A 10,804-nucleotide genomic window follows, 5' to 3' on the forward strand; every position below is an offset into this window, starting at 1 on the left:
TGATGAATGACATTTCGGGCTAGAAAGGATGTATGGGTCATTTTGACCAGTCATTCTCTCGCTTTGGCATCCCACAATTTTTACGCCTCCCTCAAAAAGAGATAATAATATTTAGAGACACTTGCCGGGCTGAATGTGAATTAGCCCCTGCTGCAGCTCATCATTAGTACAGGACCAGCCCTGCAACTTTGACATTTTTTATAAAGCTGAGATGATGGAAAGAATAAGAAAAGAGATGATCCTGATGGAGAGAGGGCTGCACAGCCCTACAGCTGGCAAAAGGCTCTCAAATTTGTCAGACTCAGCTGGAAATGCGGTGCTGGAGGCCCTTGAAAATTCTCCGCACAGTGGTCGCCTCAGCCCGAGACTGACTGCCGCCTCCCTGCACAGCGCTATAGGGGACATCTCTGCCAAAAGCAAATTTGAAATAGACACTTTATTCAACCTTCAGCATCCCAACAGTGAAAGCACCGTCTCCCCCGAAATACCACCGTCGGAAAGCAGGAAGAAAATCAACCTTTATTCCGAAGTTGCTCAAGAGGCAGATATGAACAGTGATGTGGAGGTGGGCTGCTCCGCGCTCCGCTCTCCAGCCAGCCTGACTACCTCCCAGCTGAAGGAAAACAGTAACAAAGGTAACTCTTCCTTTATGCTCTCCACATAAGTCCTGCACTTTGCCAATCGACTTTAAAACTAAAGCAAACCTATTGCCACCACCAAAGTTACTCGCCTCTGCACTGGCGCTCTCTCTTCTGTGAAGACAGAGCTCCAGGTTGTAAAATATTATTGCGATTACTGTGCTATCCTGGTAGCCGAAACACTCTGCCCGGGCAGTTCCTCTGCGGGTGAGTGCGTGTGTGCATGTCCAAATACGTTGGTATGTAGATATATAATCAGAATACATGTGGGCACAAATATTCACCCACCTATATTTAGGGAAGCTTTCTCCTTATTTTTCTTCACTCTCTTGGAGCTCTCTGCGTCTCTCTAGCTGTATATATGTGTATATGCATACATAGTTCAGACTACAGAGAGAGAGAGAGAGGAGTGAGAGGAAATTGTCCATATTTGTCTTGTCCATGTGTGTCCTTCACTGTGTATATCGTGCCGTCTGTGTCCACCTTGGGGTAACTGGGCATTGTTCACTTTTCCTCTGCTTGCAACAGTGGGTTTAAAACAGCCTCGTTCCCTTCCCCATGCTTTGCGGGGCATGGCGATGGAACGTGGTTATTACTATAATTGGGGAGGGGGAGCCAGGTGAGCTGCACATTTGTAAAGGGCCACAGTACATGCCTTTTTGCCAAATGCTCCAGAGAAAGGAAGGGATCCTCGACGTAACGATGGAGGGGAAAGAAAAAAAAAAAAAAAAAAAAAGGCTTTTATGGCTGCTCTTATTTCGTTCGCCTCAAACGAAATTAAGAACCGCAGCCGACCGGGACAAGGCTAGCGCCGAGTCCGGCCTCCTCGTAGCCGGCAGAGCCGCGTCGAGCTCCGGCCTTGCCCTCGCCCTCTCTCTCCGGGACTCAGATGCCCTGCAATCATCAAACCTGCCCCGTTCACGGGGAACGACGCGGTTATGAAGTGTCTCGGAAAATTGGCCCCTAAAACCAGCCCCCCAAAATTCAGCGTTATCGATTCTGTGAGCGACAGCGATTTGCAAGGTCGACAGCTGGCCTTGAGGACAGGCGGGCAGGGCTCGTTGCTACCGGGTGGATTGGGGGGCGGGGGGCGCGCTCCTGCCCGCTATTACCCCTGTACGCTCGCCCCGTAGGCTACGCGGAGAGCAGCCCGGCGCCCAGCACCCCCACCGCCGCCCCCACCGCCCCTATCGGCAGCCTGCACAGCAGTGGCGGGACGCTGGGAGGCTCGGCTGCGGGGGCCGACCAGGTGCGTCGGTACCGCACCGCCTTCACCCGCGAACAGATCGCCCGGCTGGAGAAGGAATTCTACCGTGAGAACTACGTGTCGCGGCCGCGGCGCTGCGAGCTGGCCGCCGCCCTCAACCTCCCCGAGACCACCATCAAGGTACGCAGCGTCCCGCGCACCCGGCTCGCCCGGCCCCAGCACAGCACCGCAGAGCTCGGCTTCCTCGAGCCTGCTGCCGACCTGGCTCCGTGGCTACAAGACTCGCCGGGCCCTTGGCTGTGACAGCCCTCGTGTCCGTTTGCTTCTTCGCACAAAACATATGATTATTAAAAAAATCCTATTTTTACCGCCCTAGATAAAATAAACGCAGCCATTGTATATGCAGGGATGAGCGCGTCGGTACTGTAAAGACACAGTCCGGTGGGGAGGGGACGGATGGCACGCGGGAAAAGCCTTTATTCAGATAGAAGGGATCCCCTCCGCGCCGAGCGGGATCTTGCCGACCGCGCCCTTCAGGCAAGGCGCCGGACAGGAGAGGAATCACTGACAAGGGACGTGGCATTGGCGTAGCCAAAGGCCTCGCCGCGTTAGCAGTGGGTGTTGGTGGGTGCCGGTGGGTGCCCTCCGGTGCTGGCGGCTGGAGCGGGTGCGGCGGGCCGTGGAGCTGAGGCCGCATGTGCTTGTCTCTCCGCGCAGGTGTGGTTCCAGAACCGGCGGATGAAGGACAAACGGCAGCGCCTGGCCATGTCCTGGCCCCACCCGGCCGACCCCAGCTTCTATACCTACATGATGACCCACGCAGCGGCGACAGGCAGCCTGCCCTATCCCTTCCACTCCCACGTCCCGCTCCACTACTACCCGCACGTCGGAGTCACCGCTGCCGCCGCCGCAGCTGCCGCCTCGGGGGCTGCCGCCGCGCCCTTCGCCACCTCCATTCGCCCGCTGGACACTTTCCGCGCTCTCTCGCACCCCTACTCCCGCCCCGAGCTGCTCTGTAGCTTCCGACACCCAGGCCTCTACCAGACGCCGGCCGCCGCCGGCCTCAACAGTAGCGCGGCCGCCTCGGCGGCAGCGGCGGCTGCGGCAGCGGCGGCGGCGGGCTCGGGGCCGCCTGGGGCCTCGGCGCCTTGCTCCTGCCTCAGCTGCCACAGCAGCCAGACAGCGGCGGCAGCGGCAGCGGCAGCCTCGGCGCTGGGATCACGGGGCTCCTCCGCCGCCGACTTCCCATGCACGGCAGCGGGGCAGCGCTCTGAGAGCGGCTTCCTGCCTTACTCGGCCGCCGTGCTCAGCAAGGCCGCCGTCTCCTCGCCGGACCAGAGGGAGGAGGCGCCGCTCACCAGATAACTATCCCGGTCCGGGCCCAGGGGCAGGGGGGCGTTTTTCTACGGGGTGGGGGGGTGTCGTGGGGAGAGGCCAAAAAGTTCCATCTATTTTTTTATTGCTGACCTCCCCGCCGCGGTGGGACAAGGATCTTGCGCCTCCGCGGGGGTAGCCCCGCCGTGAGTTGCCGGTCGCCGCCGGCTCCGCAGGGCTGCAGGCGGCCGGGCTGGCGAGCACGGGGGGCGGGAGACAGCGGAAGGGAATGCATTTGTGACTTTTTGTCTGTTTGTTTTAATTTGATTATTATTATTATTTCTGCTTGAGTTCGACTAGATAGGAATTATCTCGCCTATTTCTGTAGTACAAGAGGTAGGGCCAGTAATAGAAAGGGAAGAGATTGACAGGATGGGGAGAGGCATTTTTTAAGCTCACGATTTCTAACTACCATCATTCACTCTATCTGGGAAATACTTGAATCTATTTAGGTGTAAACTGTTGTCCTGAAGCATTTACCTTTCAGACACTTTTCTAAATTTAATTCTTTTTCGTAGCGTCTTTCCCACTTCTCTGTAAAACGGCTCTTGGATTTATTTCTCACGCATCTCCATTGCGCCTTTGCCTCTGAAAAGCCACCACTGGGTAACTGAGACTTGCTATGCCAAACCACTGCTACTGGAGGGACTTCCTTGAACTTGAAGAAAGGCACATCAAAACCCACCAGTGTTACTGCCGTGTCAATTTTGATGCTAATAATGTGCAGATTATGACGAAAATTGCCAATCATGTTCTCTGATGGACCTCCTTTGAATGTGGAATTGGAAAAAAGTTCCCCGCACAGAGACCTGCTGTCAAGTACTAACAACCCGCTAAGGGAAGTCATTAGAAGAGACAGATAAGAGACTTGGTACATAAAACATTGTTCTTGGTGCATAGAATGTATGTTATTTAATGTTATCTGTGTTACCTGAAGTGATTTCACACAAGAAAGCCACTTTCTTATCATCTCAATTGCCAATTTTCATTTTGGTAACTTGGACGCCCCGGGTAGACTTTTCTCTGTTAAGTTGATATTCCACCAATGTGAAGAGCCTCATTAAATCAAACCCAGATATTTCCATAATGCTCCCTACAGAGCCACTTCACTCTTCACATAATGAGATTTTTCTGAAGAGTTGAAGCCCTCATCTAACTTGCTATTGCTTGTTCAGGCCCTGTGTGAATGTGAATACAATCACACAAGCACACTCTAGCAAAAAGGGGGGAAAAATCAACAAAACTCTATTATATATTTCGAATAAGTGTCCTGAAATACTTCTATTTTTAAGACACTGGATTTTTTCATATTCTAATAATGAACTTTCAGGAAATGTTTTTAAATGCTATGCTGTTTTGTTCAGCGAACATAAATTGTATGCTTTGGAGTTATTTTGTTTTGTCGTGGTTTGTTTTGTTTTGTTTTGTTTTTCTCCAATGGGACAGATTTCTTGGGCGGGGCGTAGAGCAAAGGAGAAATATCCCCAGGCTTCTGGAGAGGATCCTGACAACACATGTTGTCTGAGTACAGAACTTTTAAGCACGGTAGAAGACACGTAACTCACAAATTTCTCATTTGGTAAAGAACGAATAAGAAGACTACTTATGTAAAAATATCGATTATACCAGCTGTTGTTCACTGAGTTTACATTGAATTTTTAAAATTAATATATAATTTAAGGCTAAAGAAAATAGACCAAAACGTAGCACTCCTTTTACCAGCTTAACCTTTTTCGATCATTGGAATCGTTTCCTATGATCACACAAGTATGGGATGTATATAAGATGATTTTGGCAATAATGTTTACATTTTTCCAAAATATAGATATATACCTATTAAATGATCGATGAGGATGCTGGTTAGTAAAATTAACATAAATTGGTTTTATGTTAGGTCCGTTGGACCTGGTTATTACATAAAACTGTAAATAAAGTATTTGTGCTTTAAATATTGCTGGCTGTACGAACTCACTGTAAAATATTTTACAAATGTGCAATAATTATAAAGCTTTGTATATTATGTTATTTATTGTGTTTGGTCATGTAAAATAAATGTTATTTAAATCAAAGAGAGATTATTTGTTTAAGAGGCTGCAAAACATTGCGTACAGATGTTTGTTTTTAAATATGGCATCCAGGGTTATGAGAACTTCTTAAGACAACATACTTAAATGCCTTTTAATACACATATCAGATGGATTAATTCATACTAATCAGTATTTTTACTGCGAATGCTGTGCATTACTCATGTTTATAGCAGATGTGTACTAAGTCCAAACATTGGCTTAACATTAATTGGCTGGCTAAACAGATGTGTGTTTACAAATATTACAGAGATATTCTGAAAGAAAAACAACAGAGAGAAATGGTACCGTCCGCTTTTTGCACTTTTGTCCGGGCCTGGGATTCTCATTTAGGTGAGAATATATTAATTGGCTTTCAGCCTCGAAAAGGTGCGCCTTTAATCTAGTGTCGAGAAGGCAACCAACAAAATCCCGGGCCTTTTTTTAGCGTGCAGCTTTCGCTCTGTTTGTTAGGCAAAAATGATACTGCGGCCGCTCCTGGGCGCAGAGCGCGGAGCCGCGGCCAGGGACCGTCACCGCTCCCCTGCCTTCTCTCCCCCCCCCGTCCTCTGCGCACAGCCCAACTGTTCGCATATTTACAGATCGTCCGTAAAATCGATATTTCGATGGAAAAATGCGAGAGTCAATGGTGTGTGCAAAGCAGTCTATTTCTATTCGATTTGAAAACCAAGATGTCCCTTTCACGAAATTTTCTTTCACCAACTGCTCACCCTGGCATTAATTACAACGACGTGGAAACTATTGGGAATACGGCGGCTGCTATCACAAGCCATTTTGGCCCTGTAATTTACCATTATTATTGCATTAGCTCTAAATGATACGAGCTGATACTGTCTTTAATTGCAGTTCGGTTAAATATATACTGGAGTGATCCCTTGGGCTTTTCTTAGATAAGTTGGGGGGAAGGCTTTTATTTATTTATTTTTTTGTAAACACACCCCCCCCTCTGAACACCCCCCATTAAAGAAATACGATTATAGTTGCACATTTGGACTGGTGATGTATCACTCTGCTTTTCTGTGCTCTTTGCTAACGCGGGGGTTGTAACCCTTAAAAACAAAAGCATTGAGATAGATGGGAAAACAAACAGGAAAAGACAGTGGCCAAAAAAACCCTGTCCAAAATAACAGCATGGGTTTTTTTTGTCTCTAGTGTGCAAAGAATGAAAAAAAAATCATCATAAAATGCAACAAGACTGTCTGTCATCAAGCCAGAATTGTTTTTGACAAGAAAATAAATCTGTGGGTTGTTTAATATATTTTATATTTTCTTTATTTCGGCGCTAATAGAAAAACCAAATTAAATGTCCACCAGCGAGATAGAAATGCAAAGATCGATGATCCACCCCCTACTGTCCAATCACCCCTATTTAATTGACTGTATTTTCTGGGTAATTGAACTGCTTGTTGTAAATTGAAGATTTTATAGAAACGACATGAAAACTACATTTACTGACATTCATCGCATCTTTGACATTGATTATCTGATCAACGCATGTCATGCTAACCTCCAATTCTTCATTACACACTGTTTATGAGCTGTTACAGAAGAACTTGCTTGTTCCAGGGTGATTGATTGCCTTATTAACGCGTGTTCTTGTAAGTGTGACCGAACTGATTACGATGCATATGTTTAGAATAATGTTTCATTTAGCTGACTGCGAATAATGCAGGGTGACAGCTGCTGCGGGGAGGACAAAAACCTGAACTACAGGGCGCGTTGGGGACCAAAAACCCGAGTTATTTAAGGTGGATCCGGGCGGCCGGAGAGCGGAGGGGAAGGGGTAGCCTGGGGACGAGGCCACCGCCCGCGCCCCTGCCGCCAAAGTACCAAGCAGCGCTGGGGCCGCGCCCGCGAGGGATGGGCTGCACGGGGGGGCGCGGAGCCGCCGCGGGCGGAGGGAGGCAGGGAGCCAAAGCTGTCCTCCCAGCTGTGGGGGCAAGGAGTGGAAAGGTGTTTGTTGGAGAAGTGGCTGCTCCTTCATGGCTGGGAGAAGGGGCGATCAGCGCTCCCTGAGTGCTGTCGGTGATAAAGTGTTAAACAACAACGTGAACTCCGCCTTAGCCCCTTCACCCACCCCCGGAGAGCCCCCCGCCCCACCACAGCCAGGGTCGCAAGTCACTGCTTTTTCTAGCACTCTCTTACATGTGTCCTTTTAATTACTCCCTTCTTTACCTATCACTTTTAATCACCCGGTTATCCCAATGGTATTAGGGAATTTAAAAGCATCTATTGAAGAATGTAATGGAAATGTAATATACTAGAGGCTGTAATGGAAATTTCCCTGGCACAATCTTTCTTTTCACTCAACGAGTTTCTAGGTTGACAGTAGGTTGTTTTGAACAATTCGAGCTGGAAATGGAAGAACACAAATGGACCCAGCTCACAACTTCCCAGGTTAAATAAACCTCCGGGCACCATCCTCTCAGAGCCAAAGCCTGGTGGTGAGTGGGGGATGGGTTACACAACGACACACACCGGCCGGAGCCCCCAGCGCAGATGCCGGAGGCCCGGGGACAGGCCACGGCAGCAGCCTCCACCAGGATAGCAGCCTCCACACCGCCCGTACTAACCCCCCACTGACAGTGCAAGGCTGGCTTGTTTACTGTCATATGGGCCGTCTTCTCCCACATGCTTCATGTTTGACGAACATGTTTAACGAACACGATCCGAGGTCTATATCAGGCTTCCCGAGGACAAGACCTTCCTGACACCTCCCAAACAGAAAAAATCCTTTCCCTCCTCCTCTGGCCGCAGGCCGGTGGCTGTAACTCTCCCCGAGGAGCACGAGGCGGACATCCCTCCGGGCGGCCGGGCCACCCAACATTCAGCCAAGGGGATTTTTGGGCCAGTCGAGAGGACGAGGGGGAGTGGACAGTGTCTGCTGGATCCCACACTCCGGAGAAAAAAAAAACAAACAAACGAAACACTTTGCGCTCAAAAACCTTATGGATCCCCACGTTCTGAAAAGGCCGTCGTCCCGTGGGGACCCCAGGATTTGGCATTGCTGTGGCCAAATCGCACGGCGTCTTCCCTTATCAGGGACAGCCTGCAGGCCGGAGTCACGGGATACAGCCCGGGATCTCGTTCCAGAGCGTGCTGTGTCTTGTCTGGCTGGTGCCTTTATAGGGATAGAGACAGAGATTATTTTTTCACTGTTTTACTTCAGTAAAGATATCCCGAGGTATTATTTACAAGCGCACATAATTTACCTATGCTATTTGGCAAAGCAACTTCGGAAAAGAAAGTGAATGAATAAATACTTCATAACTGCTGGTAGAACAGACTGGCTCCTGTAATGAAGAAAAGATTTATGTCACGTTATTCCAGCCCAAATAGCAGCAGCCTCTGTTTGTCTCAGCCCAGTGCTTCTATTTAAATGTTACTTTCATATATTATGTGGCATTAATTTAACTATAGCTCATTAAGGCAGAATGAAATGGTTAAATTAACTTATCAACCCATAATGATGATGAATGAGGTATTAATTCAGATACAAGCTGGGCAATTTGCAAGTTTACGCATTCTGATGGTTCTCAAATAACATTTTGAATAGCGGGTCAGCGCCTCAATCAATTACATAAGCATGTAAAGTCGGTCTCTCGGAAAAAAAATCCTTTTTCATGCATATGCATTAAAACATGTTCGCAATTATCCTCGGAAATTGCCTTCATTGGATTAAGCAGCAGTCTTGGACGCGAGTCCTGGTCTTCCCCGCGCCTTTATTAAAGCTGTGAGGAGAGCTGGCTGCAGGAGCAGAAGCAGGGTGTTTGTTTAAACAATGTTTATCCAAAGAAGGGCGAAGCCGCTGCTCTCTGATGCGGATGTGTGTGTGTGTACATGTACGTGTTTTAGCAACAATAGGCAAGAATCGCCTGGAAAGGCTCCCGTGAATTCTCCAGCAAATTCCGCCTCTCTCCAAGAGAGCCAGCAAGTCTCTTCAAGGGAGCACTCAGTGTTTTCCGAGGACGCCATTAATTACTGTCCTCAAAGGGAGACTTCTGATAAGTGTCCTTTACTTGGGCTCCTTTTAGGACTCTTGACTCATTATCTATGAGTGGTCCTACCGGGAGGAATATTAGATGCATGGGGCTGACACTCGGCTTTTACACGCTGTGATGTACAATAGAGGCAGTAGTAAGGGGAAGTACTAATTACGTTAAGGCTAGCTAATAACCCGGTTTTCCAACGTTACCTCTAACGGGTTGAAGTTAGTAATAAGCAAGAAAATCATCATCAGAAGCGGCGTAGAAATCAGGGGCACACACAGATTTTGACAGGTCTGTGCTCATGGAAGAAGAGCACACAGATCAGTAGGAGGATGATTATGACCGATCCAGAGTTTCAAGAGGACTTGGAATAGAAGCTCCCTGTCCGCCGGATTCATTAGGCCGGGAGCAGCCGCTTTCCCCGAGCACACAGGGACTTTTTAGGCTTGTCGGAACGGTTTCAAAACGATTGTAACAGCGCTCGCTGCAGCCTACCTCCCTGCCAGGCAGGCCTCGGCGGAACGTCACTGTTCTCACCATTAAAAATCTCTTGCCCGAGAGCCCTGTGCCCGGGTAGTGGGACGGGGTCCTTCTGGCTCAGCGAATGCCAGCCTGGAAGGATGTTCCAGAAGAAGGGGACGGGGGACGGACGCGGCTTATCACCGTCTGTCTTGAACACTAAACTCAAATGTGATTAGAAAGGAGTTCTCTTGCTTTTGCTTCATCATCTGGTGAACCCATTTCGTGTTAATTGATCCCCACCAAATGATAAAACCAGAAACGACCCTCCTTTTCCAGGACAAGAAAAAAAATATGCGTATATATATATATATGTATATATGCGCGTGTATATGTGTGTATATACACACACACACATATATATAATGATTTGAGTTGATTTCCTTACCAGGCAGGGCAGGAAACTGCAGCTCCGTTTAACCCACTGCTTTAACTACTTTCATGGCAGTATTGCTCCCTTCCCAACACTTCTTTTCTCCTCTGTCATCGGCTCCGCTGCTCCCGGTGCCCGAACCGAGCACTGCGAAAAACGCCAAACCCTGGGTGAAGATCCCGTTTGCCCCTAGCCCCACTAGCCTTGGGGCACGACCATTGGAGAAGTGACAGACCTGGTGTTTTTGCCCCTGTCCCGCTGACCAGACAGGGGAATCAGGGGAGAGACGCAGAGGGCAGGGAGATGGATGCCGTACAGGCCGCTCCTGTAGCTCCAGCTGGCTCCCCACGTTCGGGAAACTAACGCGGCGGGGCGGAGGGATGGGGGGGAAGGGGACCACGGCACAACACAAGTGGCAAGGAGAAACTTTGCAAAGGCTCAGTGCGAGCAGAGACACCGGTTGGACGGACTCCGGCAGCTCCGGGTCAAGCAGCGTCTCGGGTTCGGGGCCTCGGTGCGCCCCGCACCTGCTAGGACCCCCAGGGGAAGCACACCGGGAGCTGGGCGGAAAGCTGGCGGCGAGCACAGCACTCCAGGAAGAGGCAGGTGACTGCGAAGAA

At 49.4% G+C, this 10,804-nt stretch overlaps 1 protein-coding gene across 1 annotated transcript; it reads left to right on the plus strand.

Annotated features, from left to right (window-relative positions):
- Positions 1–211: 211 nt before the first annotated feature.
- On the plus strand, positions 212–3,210 carry EVX2 (even-skipped homeobox 2). Its single transcript, XM_068137796.1, has 3 exons — positions 212–635; positions 1,772–2,025; positions 2,563–3,210. Exons 1-3 carry the CDS (start codon positions 212–214, stop codon positions 3,208–3,210), a joined length of 1,326 nt encoding a protein of 441 aa, XP_067993897.1.
- The last annotated feature ends 7,594 nt before the right edge of the window (positions 3,211–10,804 follow it).

This window comes from Melanerpes formicivorus, unplaced genomic scaffold, assembly GCF_026170545.1.
Source record: "Melanerpes formicivorus ecotype bairdi unplaced genomic scaffold, bMelFor1.0.p_v2 SCAF_5, whole genome shotgun sequence".
Lineage (NCBI taxonomy): Eukaryota > Metazoa > Chordata > Aves > Piciformes > Picidae > Melanerpes > Melanerpes formicivorus.